Source organism: Pithys albifrons, chromosome 21, assembly GCF_047495875.1.
Source record: "Pithys albifrons albifrons isolate INPA30051 chromosome 21, PitAlb_v1, whole genome shotgun sequence".
In the NCBI taxonomy this organism is placed as follows: domain Eukaryota; kingdom Metazoa; phylum Chordata; class Aves; order Passeriformes; family Thamnophilidae; genus Pithys; species Pithys albifrons.
Genome location: NC_092478.1, coordinates 724458 through 748267, shown reverse-complemented (window position 1 = coordinate 748267; position 23810 = coordinate 724458). Strand labels below are relative to the sequence as shown.

Sequence of the window (23810 nt, the reverse complement as noted above, 5' to 3'; positions counted from 1 at the left end):
TCTCTTCCCCTTCTCTTCCCCTTCTCTTCCCCTTCTCTTCCCCTTCTCTTCCTCTTCTCTTCCATTTCTTCCCACAGCTTTTCACCCCTATTTCTCTGGAAGTTGGACATTTCCACACTGGGAGTGGCTTTCACTGCAGGCACTCTCTGGTGTGTGTCTCACCTTTATGCACCCTCCATGCTAATGACATGGAACACCCAGCACTAATGGGCTGGCCTGTGACATGCTGAGCTACTTCAGGTCTCTCTTCTTTCTCCTTGAGATTGGCATAAAGATTGCACCTGTGCTCCTGCAGGTACTGCCACACACCACAGCCTCTGAATAATGTAGACTAATAGAAAAGACTTCAAAGAATCATAACACAGTTTTAAAGGGCTGGAAGGGGAGGCTGATGGGAAATGTTTTAAGAATTCCACCTTTCCTGCTTAGGTAAGCAGTAATTTAGAAGGACATGTAAACTCTGTGCCAGGGTTTCAAAGAAAACAAAAAGCAAACAAAAGCTGTGCACACTGCCCTGGTGCTGCAGACAAAAGAGAAGGAGGGAGGTTCACAGCAAATCATCAGCTTCAGCTTGGCATTTTTAGGTCCTCAGACACAGAGTGAGCAGGGTAATGAAAACATTTAGGGAGATTGGGATGTTGTTTGATAGAGGTAAATGCCAAGGAAAAGGAGAGTGGTTTAGCAGTGACCTGAACAAGTCATAATGTCTTTGAAATCAATTACTGAGTAGCTCATTAGCAACAGAGAATAGATGCCTTTCCTTCTTGTCCTGTGGATACTCTGTGGGATCCCTGTGACACATCAAATTAAAACACTCTGTCAAAGCCACTGAATGGTTAATACCAGGCAGTTCTTGCCAGGACAGTGATTTCCCAGAGTAACTGGCCAGTGAAGCCATCAATGCAGAGGGGTCAGTGACCAGCAGGCACCAGAACAGTCTGGAGAGGTGGAACTGGAGAGAAACTACTGCAGGTCAGTGAATTCTGGCAGTTTGTAAGCCAAGTGTCTCTGCACACTGTCCTTGTTCCTAATAATTAGGAGAGAGAAAGAAAGAGGAAAGATTTTGAAGAGCACACACTATTTTAGAGTGAAATTCCCTCGTGTTCATTTTCATGGAACCAGTCTGGGGATCCCACCAGAGTGGGATTTCAGAAATGCAACCCACTCTGTACAAAATTTAGACAGCAACAGAACAAAGACCTCAGTGCAGACCTCAGGGGCACGTGTCCATCCGAGGGCAACCTCAGCTGTGCTACTAACAGAGTGTTTTGGCCAAGTGTCTTTGGAGGTTCCACTATCTGTGCCAGTTTGGTTATTAGGAGTTATGTGCTACTCAAAGTCAGGTCCAGCACAATAGAGATTAAATATTTAACAGGATTACAAGCCTTTTAAGAGGAAAATCTTGGGTTGGCCATTCCAAGAAAACTGGACTCTCAATAACAATAAAGTATTTGCTACTTTAAAGATAAAAGAAAATCAATTATGCTGATTTCTCTGGTTATATAAAGCTATTTTAAATAAGCAAACAGACAAACAGTTGATACATGGAAGACAGAAGTAGGGATAACTAATTAAAAATTACCCAGAACACAGGGGTACATTAAAAAAATATTTAATTCAATCATGTGTATTTTAGGACATGGGGATTCTCTCCTCAAGGGAATAATTCTGGTCCTATCATGACCTTGCAGGCTGTAATCTTATATAAATAACAACAGGGCAGATGTTCTGGGGGGGAAAAATTGTCTTTTACATTCACAACAAGGGGACTGCAAATAAATATATTTCAAAGTAATAGAAGGGGTTGACAGTACATGATTTGTCTGTAATGCTGTCAATGCCCATGGAGTATATAACAATCATGTACAGTTTGAACATATACACATGTACAAATGAATAGTCTTGTCAGCTGTGACAATACACAGATCTATGCATGAAATTAGGAACACAGAGTCTCTCTCCTTCCTTTTGTATATATATATATATATACACCTCTCTTTTTTCTCACTGCAGATTTCGGACTTTATACGTGGAGTGAAAAAGCACTTGAGGAAAATACCCCTGAGAGACAGAAAACCTAAAGGTTCCTGGGCCAGCTGAAAAGCCAGAGGTTACTTGTCTTCCAGCTGGGTGACAAAATTGCCAGCCAAACAGCACTGCTGGGCAACGTGGCTGCTGTATGAACAGAATGGGTTTGCTTGCAGGTGGCTTGTCCTTTTCCCCTGGACAGGCCTGTCTCAACCACTGCCTTGGCAAAACTGGTGGGGATGAGAGGCCTGTTCTCTCTGCAGCTCCAGCAGAAACAGTCTTTGGTTCCTTTGCCTCTCCACATCACAGGCATGTGCCTGTCTTGTTTGCCCAAGATGGGAAAGTGTGCAGCTGGAACAAAGATGAACCCCAGGTGTTGATGGCAAGATTTATTGTCAGAACTCCCAGAATGTTGAGGACAAATCCAGCTTTGGCCTAGAATTAAAAAAAAAGAAGCATTGTTACTCGAACTGAGCATTTTTTCCCTTCCTTGCTGGTTAGGATTGTTTGCATGGATATTCTTTCTCTTTGGGTTTTTTTTACAGCACCATGAGAACTCCATCAAAATATGTTTTCCTCACAAATATAATTTTTATTAGGGGCAAAATGAGTTTCCATTGCATAAAACTCTTTAAGTAGAAGTCCTGAAATCCTTTTAATCCACTTATGTAGGACTTTCTCTTCTGACCTGGCCTTTATCCCTAATGTTACTGTGGCTTTGTTCTTAGAAAGTTGTCAGGAGACAGGGCATCCTTGTCCTTCTTTCTTTAACACAGTGATTTCTCAGAGCATCAGGGCAGCCCCAGGAGATGTGTCAGGCTGTTCCCCATCCCTGCAGAAGGACTTCCCAGATGACAAGGCTCTCTGACACCCCTGTGCTCTACATTTGGGCTTTCCAAGCAGTTGGACATTGCCATTTCTCACTGGCAGCTCTTACTGGAAAATCTTCCAGAGGCCTTGGCTGGTCTTCAGAAGCTCAACAGCATCTTCTCAAGGCTCTCAGGGTATGTTTGAGTCAGTGTGAGCCTTTATTAGTGCACACATGTGTCTTCTTTCTGTTTGACATCAGCTGAGCAAAGTGAGTTTTCTAACACTCTTACAAGAAGAACCAATATTAGAAAAAGGAAAGATCAAATGTAGAGGTGAAAATTCTGAAAAGAGCCTGGTTTTTCTCACCATATCAATAACCCTGAGCTGTCCATATGAGAAGACAATGGCGTTGGGAGGAGTGGCCACTGGGAGCATGAATGCCAGGGATGCAGCAAGAGTGCAGGGCAGCATCACATAGAGGGGGTGAAGGCAAATTGCTTCAGCCTGTGCAGGGAGGGAGAGCAAAGATTATGGGTTTGATACACAAAAATCATTTGGCAGAAAACTGATGGTATTTGTCCATGGCAGAAACCTGCAGCCACTCATACTCTGGTGCTGCTTTAGGCACTTCTTGCCCATGTCTTTATGCAGCAAATGCAAGGATTGATTTTGTGGTCAGTGCTTTGTGTTCCTGATGCTGCTGTATAAATGGATGATAATGGTTGTGTTCAACTCTAAACCCTTGAAAAAAACAGAGAGTGGCTTCAAACTGGTTAAGAACAGAATTAAATGATCAGAGGAGACAGGGCAGCCCAAGCTCTGAAGGTAAGTGGATCAGTGTAGGAGTTTGCTGGAGTCTCTGGCCTATGCAAAAAGATTTTGGAGGAGCTTATTCCAGTTTTTATCTGGAATCAGCTTTTCACAGTGCAGAACTATGTCCACCCCAGCAACAAGAATCTCCTGTGGAAATGCAGAAAGCCTGAATTAGGTCATGCTATCACCTTCAGAGACTTGTGGAAGGCCAGTGGCTGGAGTGAAATACAGTAATGGAAAGCTGTGGGGAGCAAGTGCTGCTGCTGTTGCTGTCTCCATGCAGAACAAATTGGAAAAAACAAGTACAGCTGGCAGTGACCTCATGGGGTTGTTTAGGCCAGAAGGCAAAGTCTAATATGCCAGTGAATTTAATCCCTTTACTTCTGACCAGCAATGATTTCAGGAAGGTGGAACTAAGCACAGTGTATTTATATGCACATATATGCACACACATACATAGCTGTATGTTTTAAGTCCTGTGCCCCTGACTGGACACACAAACCAGTGCTTGGCTGTGGCAGCCAGTCAGTTTTGACAACTGGGCAGATTATGCTTGGAGAAGAGTTGAACACTGTTCTTATAAGAACATTTTGAGATCCTGAACTTACCATTGAAGCCAGAATAGGGAGGAAGAGGGTGGTGGTGGCCACGTTGCTGGTGCACTCAGTGAAGGTGGCAATGAGGAGACACAGAAGGAGGGCAATGGCAGGGTGAGGGATGTTCTGCAGAGGGGTCAGTTTGGTCCCTAACCATGCAGACAGACCAGATTTCTGTAGCAGAGGAGAGAGGGCTGTCAGGACAGTAGGTTGGAGAGGAAACAACCACATTGCAGTCCAGTTACAGTTCTCATGTCAGTTTGACCTTTCCTTCTCATAGCAGTTCTTCTACAAACTGCTCTCTGTAGAAAAACATGTGAGAGCCAGTGGGCATGGACAGGACCATTTGGTAGGCTAAACTAAAATGAATGTAATTTCCCTTCCACAGAATTTGAAAGAAGAAGATACTACATTTATAGGACCTTAGTGATAGAAAATAATTATTTCTCTGTTCAGATCATTAGTTGCACATGATCAATATTTGGGGTTTTTTTAAATATAAACAAATATCTTTGAAATCATTTTCTAAAATACTTTCAATATATCTTAGCAGACATTCTAGTGATTTAATGTGATTTCATCACATTGTTTGAGATCTTGAGAACTATCTGAAGCTTTACACACCCTCCATTCTTCTCAGTCAATGGAAAGTACCAGCATCTTCCCTGTCATTCTGGGCTTTCTGCAGCAGCTTTTATGCATTTGATGACTTATTCTAGAATAAAATAATGTAATTTCTTAAATCTTTCCCTTTACAAACGTTTCCCATTCTTACTGCCTTCCTCTAAACTTTCTTCACACAGCCATGTGTTGTTGAAGACTGATAGCCAAAACTGCACAAATTACTGTACCTGAGGCCTTAGTCCTTACTGGAAGGATTATATTTTGCATGTCTTAGGTATGATTAAACTACCAATAGTTTCCAGTTGTTTGCTTTTTTTTCAGTAGCAATATAAAAATACTGACCAGGACAAGGTGTATGAGCAGCTTCAAAACTTAACCTGTCATTTCCACATTTCTGATACTTGATTATTTCTTCCTGTTTCCCAAACTAAGCTGCATCCTTGTTTTCTAGAAACACTTTTATAGTTAATTTTGATCTTTGAATTCTAAATTAGTATTTCCAGGCACTTGAAGTCTTCCCCAGTTTCTTTATTGTCTGTATTTGTAATGAATTAATTTCTGCTCCACCACTTAAATCATTACTGAAAAATAACATGTAGCATTGGGCTCCTGGCAGATTCCTGCAGGAGTAGAGCAGCACATCCTTCAGTCTGACACCCAAATGCTTTTATCTGTTCTTGAAGGTTCTTTAGCAAGCTCTACATTTCTCTTCTAGTAGTTTAATTTAAGTCCTGTTTCCATAAGTAATTTGTTTGAAATAGTTTGGAGACCCATCCTGGGTACCTTATCTCCTCATACTTGCCACATCAATTCAATTTTACTTAAGAGAACCTTTAATGTGCTGGGGTAGTTTCTTAATCACCCACTTCTCCAGAAACACAGTTAACCATGTTGCCCTGATTGGCAGTACCATCCCATTACACAGGTAACAGGATTTGCTGTAATCACAGGACTCCTCCCGAGGATGGTGAGCTCTGTCCCTCTGCCAGCAGCTGAGGAAAGGCACATTTGATGCTCCCAGTGTGCCCTCTGGTGTCCTGGGACAGCAGGACGAGCAAGGTGGAAAACACCCAGGAGGAGACAAATCCCAGGCCAGCCGAGGAATGTTACCTCACTGCCTTTGGCCAAGGCAAAGCCACCTCCCAGCAGAAACACGATGTTCCATGGCATTTTCTGGTGAACGACTTCCCAGTTCAGGAGAGGTGGAGGTGCTCGGAACTTCGACCTGTTGTCACCTGAAATCCAAAAAGATTTTGTAAGCCATTCTTCAAAAAAAGGAGAACTTCTGAGTGGAATGTGAGTTTAGTCTGAACATCAGAAAACCCTTCTGTCAGCAAGACCTGGAATTATCTCTGGAAGCAAATGCTAAAAGCCTCACCAACTATGGTTTTAAAACTTGACCTGCAAACCCACTGATGAATGATCCATAGCTGCTTCCAAAAGCACAGCAGAATGCAAGCACAGGTAAGCTAAAAATGTTACAACATACCTGCAGAGCTCTGTGTGTTTTTGTCAAGTCATATGTTCTCTCCTGAAGATTCCAGCCTCAGAAGTTTTTACATATGTGTATACTAGAGGCAGGAAGTGCTGGGATAAGAGTTTCCTACTTAGTTAAATGATGAGAAGCAGAGAACCTTTGTGGAATGCTTGCCTTGCTGACCTAAACACAAAGCTCTACTATGCCAGAAGAGCAGTTCGAAACCTTATTTAATATTTGAAATTTCCTTTGTAAATCTCAAATGTAAAGTTTCCCATACCTATTCTGACAGTTGATTTTTGATGCTTCAGTTAACTCACCTGTTTGTGCATTGTTGGAAAAGCCAGAAGGGATGATGAATAACAAAATTGAAATGAAGATGGCAACTGTAGCATCAGTAACATAGCTGCAACAGAGCAGTCAGAGATTTAGTCAGCTACGTTTTCATTTTTATAAAATCCAGCATACTTCACTTTATTGAAAGTGAGGAGAAGTGGTAGTACCTTGTATTATTTTTGTTGAAAAGAACTGTTGCCCAGCCTGGTATGAACCCAGGTTCTCTTGTAAACCAGAGCAGTACCAGGAGTAAAAAGAGGATCAAAACTGCTATTTCTGGAAATTTCATTCTGCCCAACTTCCTGCTCTCTTCCTTGATGATGGCAAAGGCCTGTTTCTCCTTAGCCTTGACAGAGGGATTTGCAGCACAACCAAAATTCTCCTTAAAACTGGAAGAAAATGGACAAGAAATCTCACAGAAATTTGCCAGATACCCTCAGAGTTAAGAATTCAAATTTCATTTTTAGTCATAATGTCTTTTAGATATATGAATATTGAAATGAAATATATTATAATAATCATAGCACCAGCAGCCATGGTGGGTACTAACTGCATTCTACCACAGCTTGCCAAGATGGTCAGAAAGAAGTTTCCTGCCCCTAAAAACTCATGCTTTAAACACTAAAAAAATGTGCTATCTGAGCACATGGGGAAAAAGACTATGGAATCACAGAATGGTTTAGATTGGAAGGGACCTTGAAGACCATCTCATTCCAAGCCCTTGCCAAGGGCAGGAACACCTTCCACTAGACCAGGACAATGTTAGTCTGACTGACAAGTCCATATGATCACTACAAGGTAAAAAGTTGCCAAGCTTTTGAAAATGACAGAAAATAAGAATTTTAAAGGAGGAATTTGAAGATGAATGTACCATTTCAGGTGTTACAGCACTTTTTTCATGTAAAATAAGGGAGGTTGGGCATAATGAACACGTGATAGGCCAAGTATTAAACAGGTGGGTAATGTAAGCTGGTTACTCAGAGTGAGTGGCATTGGAACTAGCACAATACTAATCCTTTAGGTGTGAAGTAGCTCTCCTTACAAAGCATTTACCAGCTCCATGTGGAAATCAATGTCCTGCTTTGAAGCACAGCAATCTCTTAGGACATGACAGCAATGCCACAGAACAGGTCATATGCTGTTAGAACTTCCTCTTTTCATTTACAGAGTACATTTGGCTGGGATTTGATCAGATTCCTCAGAGAAAAAGTTGCAGTATTTTAACAGACACTGAGTGTGCTGCTCTTCTTGTCTCTGCTCTGTGTGAGGAGTTTGTCACTTGCTGTGTGACTTTCCCCAGCAGTAAAAGGATCACTTGTGTCAACGTTACACTTGTGCCACGAGTCCTTGATCACAGGCCCATCAGTTGGGTTGCAGAGGGTGAAGGGTACTCACTTAAAGCCCAGGTACAAGATCTGTAGCCAAATCCATGCCAAAATCAGTAACACAACCATGGTGGGGAAGGCAAAGGAGAACCAGGAGGCAAAGTTGATGATACCACCACTATCAGGATAGTGCCTGTAAAATGCAGGTGGCTGTTAGCATCCAAAATTCCACTCTCTTCTGAGTACTGGGAGGCCCATTAAGGAGAGGAGCTCACTTCCCAGTGAAGTTACCAAATTGCTTTTCCTTCTCTGTGCTGCCTGGACATCAGCTGTACAGAATGATGCTGTTTGGTGGGTATGTGACCCCACCTTCAACCACTTACTCATTAACTTGTCCCTGCAGTACCAGATTTGGTGTTGTCCCAGTCAGAGTTGCGATCCCTCCAATACTGGCTGAGTAACAAATACAGAGAGACATTCCCTTGCAGAGTTTCTTGTGTTTCTCCTCTAGCAGAGCTTCATTTCTCTTTCTGTCTTCCTCAATTGTCAGGCTGTGGGTACTACCTGGATCCCAAGAAACAAAAGAGATGCAGAAGCTATGTTGGAAAGGAAAAGGTATCATGCCTGCACAGCTCAGCATTTCAAGGCTAGGACACAATGGACTCAAAACTGAAGGAACCAGATTTCCTCATTTTAAGGCTGGCATCATTAATTCTTTGATCTTCTGCCCATTTTGCTGACACTTCTTGGTGAACTAGGGCAATGTCTGAATTGCATATGGAGGGGAGAGAGGTAAAAATTCAGGGAGCTACAACAGAGCCAGAGGAGCTGGGCTGAAGGGAACTCATTCTGTACCAGCACTGAGTGCTGGCACTGGGACTTACATTCAGAAACACTGGAGTCATTGCAAACATGAGGAGAGGGCAAGACAGCTGGTAAAGAGATATTGTTTGATCATGTAGTTTCGGATTAGAAAAATGATTTTAATCCCTACCCTTTGGACTTGAAATAAGCCACGAATTTTCCCTTGGGAATTCCACATTATCTGATGTTACACTGTAGACAATAATTGAACAAACATAAATATACAGGGAAATATCAAGCCTAATGTAAAGGCTTCAGCTAATGGAGAATTCATTCTTTTTGTTGGTTTATTCATTAGTTATCTCTTCGTATTTTTTATCTATTTCTAACTTCAGTCAAGTCAGTAGATCTTATGGTGGTTTTGTGGTGGTTCATGGAAGAGCCTCAGCAGTGCTGTGTGGTGTAGTCAGGATGCTTTAGGTATGTCCTTCTTTTAGAATTTACTGGCAACCCTTATGACAGTGATGAAGGCATCAGGCCATGCTCCATCACCCCAAAGAGAAAACCACCCATAACACACTCACCTTTTTCCTCTGTTTCTTTGGAGTTAACAGGTGGGGCTGACTCTTCCTGCAGTTCAAAGGCTTTGTTGATGTTCTCAGATGCTTGGTCAGCAGGGCTGGACTCCAGTTCTGACCTGTGCAACTGCTCCAGCACTGCCTGTGCTATGGGGACCATCATGGCAGTGGTGGCTGTGTTGCTGATCCACATCGACAGGAAGGCAGTCACAACCATGAAACCCATGAGCAGTCTGGAATGAGAAGGTTTGGAAAGGCTGGGTCAAAACTCAGCACTGCAATGCTCTATTTTTGTCACAAAGATTCGACTACAAATGTTGGGTTTGGAAAATGCTCAGCAATTCCCACCCAGCACTTCCTCTTACCCTGGGCTGCTTTGTGAACAACACGGTGAGATTTAACATTAATTTTTCTTTTTCGTAATTTCAACCAATTTTTTACATTCTTATGACTAGGAAAGTGGAAGCTGGTAGCCTGGGGCAAGCAGTTTATCTAGTCAGATCCTGCTTATTCTGCATGCTTCCAAGGAAGGCATGCCATCTCAATAACATACTAATACATGATAATACATTTTAAACAAGAATTGCAAGCTGAACTTAATCCCAAATGGCAATCAGTTTAAGCCATAAGGATGAGGATCTCTATTTTTCTGTAATTTTGTCCCACCTCTATTATTTAACATTCTTTTCTTACTCATCTAAAATTCTAATCCTCATTTCAGTACTACTCTGTGATTTGTCTCAAAATTATTCTTTAGATGAGAGGTAGATTATATATGAGATGAAAAAGGGTTTATCTTGTATGCATTTTTGTTCTATTGCTTTGTAATTTCTTTTGGTATTCCCTCTTGTTATCAGCTAAGACAGATTAAATAGGGTGATGTAGCCTCTGCATAGCTCAGGGTTCTAGTCTGGAAAACATTTGTTGTTTTCAAAACAAGCATCCTCATGTTTTCTCTTCTCTTGGCAATCAGTGTAGCAGGCAGAGATTCCATGTTTTCAGTGTTTCAGCTGTGCTCTTCCCTGGCTGTCTGGAGCTGTGTCTTTCCAGAATTGACTCTCTTGTTGCTATTTCTCCACCTAAAGTCATTTGGAATTCCAAAGAAGACACACCAGGCCTGTAGCACATCAAAGGATCCCCATTTGCAAGGCTTGCTCAGGCACTAACTCCCCTGGACTGCAGGAAAGCATTTGCAGGGTATGGTTTGCAGATTCACACAGGAGATGGGAACTAACACCCTTTACCTCGTGGTGTTTTCCTGAGTGGTACTCACAGGGCTGGTCTGACCCCAGTGATGAGCAGGACACGCAGAGCCACACGCTTGTGCAGGTGCCAGTTCTCAATGGCAATGGCCATCAGCAGGCCCCCGATAAAAAGCATGTTGGAGTCCTTTAAATATTCCTGACACACCTGGAACGTGGAACAAGGGAGAGGAAACTGTCACAAGAAGCCAAGGGAGAAGTTACTTTCTGAAGGAGGTTGTTCTGAAGATATCAGCAAGGAGTAAATACGGATTGCAACTGAACAGTGAAATTGCTTTGATTTCAGATTAGCAGCTCCACCCAGAGCTCAGTCTGGGCCTGTGCAAGTTCTATTCCACAGTGAAGACAGCAAATTCCCTGTGTAACAACAGTGGAGTAGGAATAGCAGCAGCAATAGTAGTAATAACACTAATATTAATTCTACTAATACTACTAATGATATGTTGTTGTTGTTGTTATCAACAATAATAAGGCGGGAAATAAACCCAGAATTAGAGAAGATGCCCAGTGAATACATATGGAGTAAGATCTCTTACTGTTGTTGAATCCATGATATTCATGAGTGGGAACAGCAGGACAGGCAGCAGAGCTGTGACAGACAATGGCAGGGCTTCTGTGCACCAGAAAAGTGCCATCACTATGATAACGTACCCACATTCTGCCTCCTGGGGGCAAGAGGGAGGAGAACACGGGATCAGAACACACTGTACACGCTTCCAGGAGGCAATGCCTGATTAAGGGATTAGAGAATAGGTGATTTCCTGTCCTCTCCCATCTATCCTCTGACCTATGCAGATTCTAACCAAATGACAAACTGTTCAACAACCTTATCAGAACTCCGAGTTAAAAATGATGAATGTGAAAAATAGGGGGAATAAAAATAGTTACTTAGGAAAAGAAACAAAGGGGTGACTTTGAACCTTTCATGATAAGGGACTGGGAGTCACTGCACAGGATTCTTGATTAGAGTGCTGATTAAGGTGCTGATTCTTGATTAAGGTGCTGATGGTGTTATACTCTGTATTTATGTTCTTTGAGTTGCAGAGATAGTTATGATCCAGTCAAAGGTGCTTCACCTTTTTCTCCATGTGTTCCAGGATATGGCACAGGTGAACCCCAGTTAATTTCAATAGCCTGAATTCCTTGTACTATAAATACTTTTACAATTTTTCAGTGGATTTTTAGCTTGGCAGAGACTTTGAAAGCCTCACTGACAGACTGGCCATAGGTCATTTCAGCTTTCACTGACTTGTTTGTTTGATGAAAGTATGATCCTTTTCACAAAGTCAGTGTTCCTGTAAGGACATTTGTCTGCCTTTAAGCAAAATTTTTATCATTGTTTGCTCTCAATTATAATAGTTTGGTGTCCAGTGCTATGTCATTATAGGGCAGGTTAATAGCTCAACAGAATAGAAAAATGTGGAATTCCTGCCTGCTCACATTGCTGCGTGTGAAGGCACCAGCTTTTCCTGCTCAGCAGTGCCACGGTGCACAGTTCTAACCCAAAAAGTCTTCTTAGAGATTTCAAAGGGGAAAGTCCAGAACATTTTAATTTTCATGTTGTTGCTGACTACATAGAAACCAGAGAAAGTAATTTTCAAAGAGGAATTGAGCCAAGACTGCCAAATCATTCCACAGGTAACACCACGGACTTACTGTATGCAACAATGCCTCCAGCAAGTGAGTTTGAACTTCTGGCCTCGAGGCAGAAAAAAATAATTAAAATAAAATCTCTGGCTTCTTAGAAGTCTTCTGATCCAGATCACTTTTCCCTTCAGTAACTCTTTTGCCTATGGAATGTTAACTAGCAAAAGAAAGCACTGTTTCTGTTTTTCTTTCTAGTAAGCTTTTAAGTAATAATTTAATCCCTTTTCTTTGCATACTGAGGGAATAAGGGGCCACACCTGAGCAGTTACCACACTGCACCTCCAGCCAGTGCCACTCTGTTGTTCACACTCACAACCCTCTGGTCAGAGCCCCAGAGTCTCTGGGAACACTCACAAACGGAGCTGTGAGGAAGAAAGAACTTTGGGACGGGCAGGGAAAAGTGAGTGAAATGAGAAAGAAGCTTGGAGAAGGAGACTATAAACTGGGAGTCAACAGGGACCAGGTAACAGGCACAGGCAGAGACCAGAGGAAAGAGCTACAACTTCTGAAGGGAAGTGACAGGAGAGGTAGATCAGGACGAGCTATTTCAAGATAGTGGGAGTGCAATAAGAGACCTGAAGGCCAGAGATTAGATATTTCTGCATGAAGAGATTAGGAGTGCCAGAAAGAAGCAGCAGCAGAAGGCTGGCAGGCTGCCAGCTCACAGAGCTGTTTCAGTGATCAATGATCAATGTCCCAGAAATACCTGCCCCACTACCAGCCACTCCTTGTAGTTTACTCTTTCTGAAGGAACCCCAAGCAAGGTGTCTTCCAAAACTTGATATTTTAAATTTAAAATCCTTGTTTGGGAAGATTCTTACAGAGATATGCTAAAACAAGAGTGAAATACATACTATTTTTCCTTATATGTCAGAATGTCTCATCTATCTGACCAAGAAAAATGCCTCTTCTACCTGGCAGTGATGAGAGAAAAAGTTAAAGAAGACATGGACTGGATACTGTTAGAGAATCTGAAGGGGAATGAAAACTGAACCTTTGATTGTAACTTAGGTTCACATGTATAATCTTCAGCATAGAAAGTCCTTTGCTAAATCAGTCAGATGCAAAGCAAAAGTCACAAATCATGTCACTGAATGTTCTTCTAGAAGATGCAATCACAGATGTATCTGTTTGTCCATCATTGCTTTTGTATCACCCCAATATCTGTAGGTGTCGGATCAGGAAAAACAAAAGAGATCTTCAAGCAATAAATTAAGGCTCTCCGAGAAAGAATCTGTGTGGTCTGTTTGCTCTGTCACTTAAAAGGAGCAGCTCTGAGGTGTGGAGATTTGGCTTTTAAATTGAAGTTCTTACCTTGGTAGGCACAGCCAGAGGCAGAGCAAGAGAGAGCAGGGGAACCAAGATTATGATGAGGTATTTCCTGAAGGCCAGGATGATCTCCAAGATGCCAGGCATGGTGCTGGAGCTGGCCCAGTGCTGAAAGGCCCCGGGTCTGCTGCTGGGGACTATATAAACACTGGGGAATATTAACCATTGACCTCGGGAGATTGGGTGTTGTTTTTGGAACTGTAATCGGAGAAAGAAGGAAGAGAACAAAGAAGGGAGGGGACAGCCAAAGAGTGTCAGACCAGGAACTTTCGTAAGACAATCTTCCCAAAAGGTGGTAAATCCAGGACAGAATTAACTCTTTGTAGACCAAGGAAATTTATTAAAAGCAACCTGAAATGACATAGCTTTTATTTTTTTACATAATAATGGTTTTGTCTTTAACAATGCCATGTTTGACTAGGTATTGTTATTCCTCCTATAAAAAAGAGAAACTGCTCCCTCCAAAATGGGCTGAAAATTGTTTAAAAAGTATGTAGAGCACTGAAAACCACATCTGCATCTGTAATGCTCAAATACAGGGATTAGAAACAACGATGGGAAATGTTATATAAACATCATTGTGTTCACTAAGAAATTCACTTTGAGTAGCAAAATCCACTGGGCAGAGCTCCTGTCACCAGGTGCTACACCAAGTTCCCCCACAGAGAGGGACTGACAGGCCTTACCTCAGATCTTAGTGGATTGGGGAAAAGTTGGCTACAGGGCATCACTTTGCAGACACTTGGCTTTTTTTTTCACCTTTCAGCTCCAGCATGTTTATAGGCACAGCTTTGGGAACTTGCAGGGTGTATTGGAGGCAAAAAAACGAGTAAAGAAAAAAAGGTGCTACAGGGAAATCATCAGCAATTCTTGTCCCAGTTGCAGGAAACCTCCAAAATACAAGCTGTGAATTACTTGAGTCTGTAAATAGGCAGGAATGAAACTAAACTTTATAATTCCAAAGGGAGTGTCTTGTTAATGTCACTTTGATGGCTTTATTTGGTAGATCATACAAGCACATCCCTCAGCTAATGATGATAACATTTCCATTTTATTGGTATAAATTGTCTTGGCACTGTTTATAGCTTACTCAAGCAGAGAAAGAAAAAGGGAAGCACAGACATTAGGTCATGTGGTGTCAGCTCCACAAAAAGCTTCTGCTGTTTCTCCCTCTCATCCCTTTTCTGCCAGGGCTTGTTTTCTTTCAACAACGTGCTTATGATGGAAAACCAGTGGGGTTTCAGTTGCCAGAGCTGCAAACTCACAGCTCTGAAGGCTCGACTTGGGCATATTGCTCACAACAAACAGAGCTTGTTTCATCCTCTGTACAAAAAGAATGAGAAAGAACTTCCAAATTAATTATTTCCCCCAACATTTTGCATCCATTTAATGTTTAATTAGTGTCTGAACAGGTGTAGTGATGGAATCTGCCAACAGCAAGGTATTTTTTTCTCTTTTTTCTCTCATGCCCTAAGGTTGCAATGAAAATCTGAAAGAATGCATCATTTTTGCATCTCTGTAACAGGAAGGTTGGCCTCCAGCAGCAGCCTCGCCTATGGAGTGTAAGAAGCCACGTGGAAGGCTCTCAGCTGATGAATTGTGCCTGTTCTTCAGAAGCAACACGTCCACAGCGATGGTTCCCTCTGTCACGTGAGTCACGATACTCGCAAAGATGCTCAAACTGAGCTCTGGAAGAGTGTTAGTGCAAAATGAATGGTTTGTCTTGTCTGAGCTTTGCCTGTGGGCCATTAACAGTCCATGCTGGTGTCAAAGGAGCGATGCCAATTTACATCACTTTGGAAGAGTTTATATAAATGGGTTAATCTAATACTCTGAATCGTGTGCTTTGAATTTAAAGAGCACCTTTGGTCATTGCTTACTGATCTGCTCTTTGAGGCAGAGGAAACCTCACAGGAAACCAAACAGCACAGCCAAAGACTTTTATTAACTAGGTTTATAAGTTATTTTGTTTTTTATAAAAAAAAGTATTTTCTAATGTGCTGTGAGTTAAGAGATCACATATTGCTAACTGCAACATTGCAGAGATCCTACTGCATTTAAAATGTTGATTTTTGCTTTGTTTGGAGAAATGAAAAACAGGGTTTACATTTAAATTTCTTCAACCATCAGGCTTGGGGCAGAGTGTTTGGGAAGCAGCCCAGTAGGAAGGGACCTGAGGGTGCTGGTTGACAGCAGAACATGAGCTGGTGTGTGCCCAGGTGGCCAAGGGCAGCCTGGCTTGTACCAGCACCAGCGTGGCCAGCAGGACCAGGGAAGTGCCCTCTGTGCTGGGCACTGCTGGGGCCGGACCTTGAATCCTGATTCAGTTTTGGGCCCCTCATGACAAGAGAGACACGGAGGGGCTGGAACGTGTCCAGAGAGGGAACAGAGCTGAGGAAGGGGCTGGAGCACCAGCATGATGAGGAGCAGCTGAGGGAGCTGCAGGGGCTCAGCCTGGAGAAAGGGAGGCTCAGGGGAGACCTTACAGGGAAGATACGCCAGGGGTGGCTGAGGTCACTCGTTTTGTTCAGCCTGGAGGAGCCCAAGGAGAGTCTTCACTGCGGTCTGCAGGTTCCTCGGGAGGGGCAGGGGCTGTTCTCTCTGGACACCAGGGAAAGAACCGGAGGGAACGGCACGAACCCAGGTCATGGGGATTTACACTGGATATCAGAGAAAATTCCATCACAGAGCGGGCTGCCCAGCCCCGGCACAGCTGCCCAGGGCAGTGGTGGGATCAGTGTCCCTGCAGGGATTGAGCAGCCCTGTGGCTGCGGCACTCGGGGACACGCGGTAGGGGTGGCCTTGGCCGCGCCGGGATAACGCTGGGCTAACGCCGGGATAACGCCGGGTTAACGCCGGGCTAACGCTGGGCTAACGCCGGGTTAACGCTGGGCTAACGCCGGGTTAACGCTGGGATAACGCCGGGATAACGCTGGGATAACGCCGGGATAACGCCGGGATAACGCTGGGATAACGCCGGGTTAACACTGGGTTAACACTGGGCTCCACAGCCCCAGAGCGCTTTTCCCACCTCAGCAGTTCCACGAAACAAACACACGGGGGGCTGAGCGCTGCAGCGCCGGCCTCAGCGCGGGGCAGCGCCGGCGGATCCCCCGGGCGAACCCCGGGGCGGAGCGGGGCCCGGCCCGGGCGGAGCGGGGCCTGTCCTGAGCGGGGCCCGTCTGTCCCATCCCGGCCGGGGCGGAGCGGGGCCCGTCTGTCCCGGTCTGTCCCGTCCCGTCCCGAGCGGGCCCCGCCGCCGCCCGCCATGGCCGCAGAGCCCTCTCCTCCTCCCGCCGCGCCCCCGCAGCCCCCCGGTCGCCGCCCGGCGCTGCCCGCGGTGGAGCCGCTGCTGTTCCTCGCCACGCTGTGCGTGGGGCTGCAGGGCCCGCTCGCCACGCAGTACCTGTGGGACCGCCTGGGCGCCGAGCGCGGATACCACGGACACAACGGCAGCGGCTCCGCGGGCTGCGGGAACAGCAGCGCTGGCGCCGACCCGCTGCGACAGGTGCGGGGAGAGGGAAAGGGGGAGAGGGGTGTGGGGAGAGGGAAAGGGGGAGAGGGAAAGGGGGAGAGGGGCAGGGGAAGATGGGTGTGGGGAGAGGGGTGCGGGGAGAGGGAAAGGGGGAGAGGGGTGTGAGGAGAGGGGCACTGAGGAGAGGGGTGTGAGGAGAGGGGCACGGAGAGAGGGATGTGGGGAGAGGGGCAGAGGAAGAGGGGTGTGGGGAGGGGGGCACAGGGGGAGAGGTGTGGGGAGAGGGGCACAGCGGGAGGGCAGGAGGAACAGGGGAGCAGCGGCAGGAACAGGGCGGCCCTGAGGGCAAGGGGAGCCTGGGCAGGGCCGGGCAAGTGAAGAGCCCAGGGTGGCACTCGGTGCTGTTGAGGGTCCTCAACCGCCTGTTTCTCGTGCAGGAGGTGGAAGCCCTGGTGTCCCACTGGAACCTCTACATCAACCTGGGGGGCTTCTTCGTCAGTCTCTTCTCCGTGACCCTCCTGGGGCCGTGGAGCGACAGCGTGGGCCGGCGCCCGGCGCTCATCCTGCCCACGGCAGGCCTGGCCCTGCAGACAGCCACCTACCTGCTCGTCATGTACCTGGAGCTGCACGTCGCCTACTTTCTCCTGGGGCGCATTCTGAGCGGCCTCACGGGCGACTACAACCTGATCCTGGCCAGCAGCTTCGCCTACGTGGCCGACACGAGCGAGCGGCGCGCGCGGACGTTCCGCGTGGCCGTGCTGGAGGCCTGCCTGGGCACCGCGGGCATGGTGGCCAGCATCGGCGGCGGCCAGTGGCGCCGGGCACAGGGCTACGTCAACCCCTTCTGGCTCGCCTTCGCTGCCAGCCTGGCTGCCACCCTCTACGCCGCTCTCTGCCTTCGGGAGTCAGTGAGGCAGCGGAAACCAGCCCGGCTGTTCACGCTCAGCCACTACAAGGCTGTGTACAGGCTGTACACGGCCCCGGAACACCCCAGCGCCAGGTGGAAGCTCATTCTTTACTCCCTGGCTTTTTTCCTTCTTGTCACAGTGCATTTTGGATCCAAGGACCTCTATGTTTTGTATGAGCTTGGCTTCCCTCTCTGCTGGGCTTCTGACCTCATCGGGTACGGCTCTGCCGCCAACTACCTGGCTTACCTGAGCAGCCTGGCGGGGCTGCGGCTGCTGCAGCTCTGCCTTGCAGACACCTGGGTGGCAGAGATAGGACTGATCTCCAACATTGCTGGACTGGTTGTGATTTCCCTTGCAACCACAACACCACTGATGTTTACAGGTGATGCTGAATTCTTAAATGCTTATATTTCAGGCTCAGTGGAGCGACGCTTTAGAAGCAGGAGGGCAGATGCATCCACTGCTTTTGGGCAGTCAAGCAAGTGGAGGAAGTTCTGCCCCTCTTTCACCCTGTGCATCAACAAAGCTGTGTCTTGCTAATGGCAATGTTGGCCAAACACTACAGCTGAAAGTGCATCCATATAGTTCCTACAATATTAGGTTTCCCAGATCTGTATTACACTGCAGACACAGACTAAAGTGCATTATGAGATTCGGGTGAATTGGGTCTAATATAGCAGGGAGAAGCTGCCTGCAGCTACAGATTTCTGGGACTGACTTGAGAGACTTTATTTTTCAGCTGAGCTTTCCTTAATGTGCTGTATCTTGCTCACAGGTTATGGGGTTCTGTTCCTTTCCATGGCAGCCACGCCAGTCATCAGATCCAAGCTCTCCAAACTGGTCAGCGAGGCAGAACAAGGTAAGGAGTTAGCTGGTGAGCCTAAGCCAGGTCCTGAAACACTGTCTTCTTGTAACAGTGAAACCAAACTGTTTGGGGAGGTTAGGACTTCCATGGCTCCTCTAGGCTCCTGTGTCCCTGTCCTCACCTTCAGGCCCAGGGTAACTCTTTTTTTCCCCCACAATAATTGTAATTAGTTCATTTAGACTTGCTGTGTTTTCAAGATGAGGACAAGAGAAGAAAAGCAAGATGAGAAGTATTTGCAGGAATAGTTCACTCATCCATCTCTTCATCTCCAAAACATTTACAAGGAGCAAGAGTTAAAATGGGTTATATAACAAAGAGAAAAGTGATTCTCCTGGCCATAACTTTTCTCTGTAGATCAGTAACAGTGGGAAGAACCAGATGTTGATGGAGGGTTGTATCATTGACCATGGTGAAAGATCATGGATAACCTGCAGGAGGAGCATATTTGCCTTTCATCCAGAATTGTGTTTGGAGATCTTGCACTTGCTGTGAAACACGGCATAGGAATGTCCCTAAGGCAGAGGGAGGAGGCAGCAGAGGTGGGAATGATCAATAGGGGATTTTGCACAATTCCTGTTTCTTATTTTAGAATGAAGGTGGCATGTACTTGACACCAGATTTATGATGCTAAATCCATAAATTGCAGTCTTCTGCTGTACTTAATGTTTAACAAGTGATAAGATATGCTTCTCAGTAAACAGATCCATATAGCCCTAGTCTGAAACATTTACAATCCAGCTGATAGGTAATACCCCTGCTCAGCTCTGGTGATACCAATTCTGCAGGTTGGTGAGATGGTCCTGGCTGCAGAGAAACAAGTGGGACAGGTTTCACCTGCCAGGCCAGCCCTGCTTCCCAGCTTGCCACACTTGGTAGGCACACACCAGTTTTCTGATGGGAAATGCAAACCCTTAGAAAGATTGACAGAATTCCACTGAACGGGCTGTGTTAAAGCCATTTTCTGGCATTAACCACCTGTCTATCTCACCATTAATCTCTTATCTCTCCCTTCCAGGTGCTCTCTTTGCTTCTGTTGCCTGCGTGCAAGGGCTGTGTTCCCTTGTGGCCACAGGAGTGTTCAACTCTCTCTACCCTGCCACGCTGCACTTCATGAGGGGATTCCCATTTCTCTTCGGGGCTATAATCCTTCTTATTCCAGCAGCCATCATTGGGTAACTGACTTCAAATTTCTGAACTTTGCCACTGGACCTATGAAATGTCATATGGAAAATATTATTTACTCTTCTTAGGAGAGACAGTTTTTAAGGTGTATTTTCAGTTGGGGTTCTTGAGAAGGTGTTTGTTAACCCAGTAAACAGAGGTGCAGGTAATTTCTTCTGAAATCCAAGTCCTAGGGATAAACATACAGCCTAAGTAATGTAGCTGCCAGTATTCAAAGTGCTTCAGACTTTCACTCTACCCACAGTGGTATCCAAAATCTGGAGCTGAATTCAAAAGTTCTCCTTTGTGGAATAGATGGAGCTCTCTCAGCGGTATCTCTTCCTGTCATTTCTTTAATAATTAAAGCACAAGTTGTGTTGTGATAGAAAACAAACCCCTGGTAGGTTCTGGGAGAGGGACTGTGTTGGGATTTGCAGTAGAAGTGCAACAGCTTCTTGGCAGGATCATTTTGTTCTGTTCCTTTGAAACTTTAAAACTTACTTAATTCAGCAACATCCTAGTGTGCCATCAAAGGCTCTAACTGTTTGTTCTGTCCTAGGTGGATAGAAATCTGGGACTCAAAACATGACTACAATGCGTTCCAAGATGCTGCCCCATCCCCTGCAAAAGACTGAGCAACAAGGAGTTGGCCAGCACAGCAGGGTCCACCTGAAGACTGCTCTTTATTCTTCTCTCAAAGGACAGATAAGTGTGGGATGGACACCCTTCTTGTCCTTAGTAACTTTTAAATGCCAAATGGTTGGAAATCATGACTCTGACTACAGGAGAAACTTGATTTGCAGATGTGAATGCCTCCTGAACATTGTGTTGGCTTATCTGTCAGAGAAAACCCAAGAGACCCAAAGCCAACCAACCTATTGTGGGCCATTTGCACGGCTGGTTAGTGGTTTGGGGTTTGAAGAAGGCTGTGACATGCTTTTAGTGGAGAGAGAGGACTGACTTTTGGTTTAGTTGCCAAACACGTTCTCTTCTGAGTGCTGCAGGGTGTAGCAAATGAGCTTTTGGTATGGGTGAGGCACGGACTGAAGCCTGCAGAGCCACACTGAAGCAGAGATACCTAACACTGTGCTGCTGAGGAGGAAGATCCGTGCTCTGGATCAACATGTTGCCAATAAAACCCCTGCAAAAATGTCACATGCCAGACCAAACTCCCACAGAAATCCTTATGGAGAGGGGTAGTTTAGCACAGAACTGCTATTGCCATACTCCTTGACTGAACCAGCATCAGTTTTGCAAGTTAGAGGTATCCTAGGAAGAGGATTCAATTCAGGAAATGTTTGTAGGAGTGCCAGTGGCATGTCCTGCCTGACTGCAGCTCAGCCCAGGGTCTCAAAGGTGCTTTTGAGAAGTAGTAGATCAGCTGAGAATACTACAGTGCAAATACAATATATGCTGATTTGGAAGGGACCCCAAGGCACAATTTGGTGTTGGTGACCTCACTTCTGCTGCCTCTCTCAGGATCTGTTGGTGCCAACAAGCAAACCCCATATCATGGTGCTTACAATTGTTCCTTTCAAAGTATTACCTGTATTGCCACAATCCTATTTCCGTTGAAGTGCCTTAAAGCAGCAGTTCTGTGTACACTGCACTGCACACGCTGATCAAGTACCTGCAATAATGTCTTTACTGTTATTTTCAGAATGAATAAAGCCTCCATTCTCTTTTATCATTCATAAAACAACAGATTTCTCCTACAGCTGTTGATGTTGTTTGTCCTTGCCTTGCTTGGGTCTTCTCTCCATTGTCTTTATCTTTTGTCCTTTACTGAAGACTTTGCAGAAAAAAGCAGCAGTGGAAATTTGATTGTCTTGTGGAGAATGAGTATGTGAGAGTCACAAGTCGGGAAAAATGCAGGTTTGGGACTTGCAAGGAGCCAAAACTTGTTTTTCCTGACTACTGGAGTAAAGCTTGCAGGAGTGCTTCATCTGAAACCTGTCCTTAAGTACGAAGGAAATGTGGCATCCTTATACACAGCTTTGTTCCTGTCCATTAGGAGTTTGGGATAAAAGGAGATTGTGGGAGAGGAAAAACAAGAGAACTGGGGAATAGAGAAGCAGGAGGTGGAGAAGCAGGGAGGCTTTAAGAACTTGGTGTTATGCCACTTGTTTCATGTAGTTATGCCAAGGGACATAAGAGTTACAGGTCTCATTGCTGGACTAAGCCCAGAATTAGCCTCCCTGAGGAACAGGGCATGCTGTGAGTGTTGTGGTGGGTGCTTGTGGCTGAACTGATTGTGAAGTAAAGTTCTGCTCTGTCACATATTCCCTGGACACCAATTCAAGCAACTGCTCAGTGTTGTGCAGTGAGGTGAAACTTGTGTACTGGCTCTGCTCTCCTGCTTGTGCCACTGTGCTTGCAGGGGAGAAATTCAATAGGAACTATTATGCCTATTATTAAAACTAAGTTTTCCTAGGCTTCCTCCAAGAAGTATGAAAGGAAAGCCATTTGTGGTGACTGTGGGCAGCAGGCAGAGCCCCTGGGGATGCAGTGAGCTACATCAGGCCATGCAAAGGTGAGCATGAAGGGGGTCCCACGTGGAATGATGCCTGGGGAATGTCAGCTCTGCTGTGTGATGGCAAGGGAGGGCAAGTGTGAGAAAGCTGCAGGGAGAGAAGCCTGTGATACAGACAGAGAAGAGGTGGGGATGTAGAGTATAAACCAGATTTATTAATAGTTCCTGATAGAACAACTCCAAACACTTTTGACATGACATAGCAAAGGAATGAGGGAGGGTGAGGACAGAATTTCCTTGAGGCTTCCCCAGCAGGAAGGGGCTGGCTATGAGACAGATGTTTTTCCAGGAGCAAGGTGAGTTCATTAAGGCAAAGATAATGATGGAGAAACAGGAGGACTCACAGTCTGGGCAGCTGGAGCATGAGATGGGAACTTGTTTCAGGTGAGTCACCTGAGCTGTAGAGAACAAGTAAATCTCCACATTGAATGGTAGGTGAGGAGGTTAATTGCTACAGAGCTCCTGGGAAACAAAATGCAATAATCTTACTGGGTATTATTGTAGAGAGAAAAATCCTTATGACTGTTTGTGTGGGACTCCTTCAGTGGCCATGCAGGCCTTGACATTCAATCAGTTATTCAAGACTCCCTGAAGCAGCTCAGAAGTGGCTTTTATGCTTTAGCAGGTTCACCTTTGGGCTCATCTGCTGGCTTCTTTGTATTTAATCTGGAGATGAGATAGATTCTATTTCTGATCAATTCTGGGCAGATATGGCTATTAACCTTTCACTGGAGAGCAAAGATGCCATTAACTGTGAGCTGATAAGAGCTAGCCATAAAGCTGTGATTAAGCACCAGAATTAACTTCTGGATTTTTTGTCCCTGAAATGTTCATGGATCTAAGCCAGAAGAAAAAGTTTGTGTTCCTGCCAGGTAAGGCAGACAGCAAAGCTTCAGGGAGAGCCAGGAGGAGGACAAGGTGGCTGAGACTTCTCTTTATCTACTGAAAGAGTTATCTTGAGCAGGGATGGGAAGTGGAGCTTGCTACTTCTACAGCTTCTCCAGAGCATCCAGGCAGCCTGTTGTTTTCCCATCTTCCTCTTTGTTCTGAGCAGGGATATCTTTTTGCATTACTCATTGTGTTCCGCATTAAAAAATAGGAACTCGGGTAGGAGCTGCAATTTCTGGCACTAATTGCAAAATGGCATATTGCTGAGAGACTCCTTGACCTCCAAGCAGGTGGGAGAAGCAGGACAAGGCTGGGAGCATGGAATTCAGGGATTTTGTCAGGATGGTCGTG

General features: G+C 45.3%; 2 protein-coding genes across 4 annotated transcripts; one reads left to right on the top strand and one right to left on the bottom strand.

Moving 5' to 3' along the window:
- Positions 1-1907: 1907 nt before the first annotated feature.
- Positions 1908-13731, bottom strand: SLC13A2 (solute carrier family 13 member 2). The gene is made up of 12 exons (XM_071574901.1): positions 13615-13731; positions 11190-11318; positions 10665-10801; positions 9398-9624; positions 8393-8573; positions 8080-8202; positions 6852-7073; positions 6669-6754; positions 5982-6106; positions 4260-4421; positions 3205-3342; positions 1908-2463 (listed from the first exon to the last, which is right to left on the bottom strand). The coding sequence occupies exons 1-12, from the start codon at positions 13714-13716 to the stop codon at positions 2332-2334; spliced, it is 1764 nt and encodes a 587-aa protein (XP_071431002.1). The 5' UTR covers positions 13717-13731; the 3' UTR covers positions 1908-2331.
- SLC46A1 (solute carrier family 46 member 1) lies at positions 5634-21755 on the top strand. Of its 3 annotated transcripts, none has more exons than XM_071574902.1 (6): positions 5634-6335; positions 15155-17137; positions 17542-18394; positions 18788-18871; positions 19893-20049; positions 20598-21755. In XM_071574902.1, the coding sequence occupies exons 2-6, from the start codon at positions 16898-16900 to the stop codon at positions 20671-20673; spliced, it is 1410 nt and encodes a 469-aa protein (XP_071431003.1). In that variant the 5' UTR covers positions 5634-6335; positions 15155-16897; the 3' UTR covers positions 20674-21755. The 3 variants fall into 3 exon arrangements, with proteins under 3 accessions (XP_071431003.1, XP_071431006.1, XP_071431004.1); XM_071574905.1 differs by lacking the exon at positions 5634-6335 and adding an exon at positions 14807-15070; XM_071574903.1 differs by lacking the exon at positions 5634-6335 and having other exon boundaries at positions 15120-17137.
- Positions 21756-23810: the final 2055 nt, after the last annotated feature.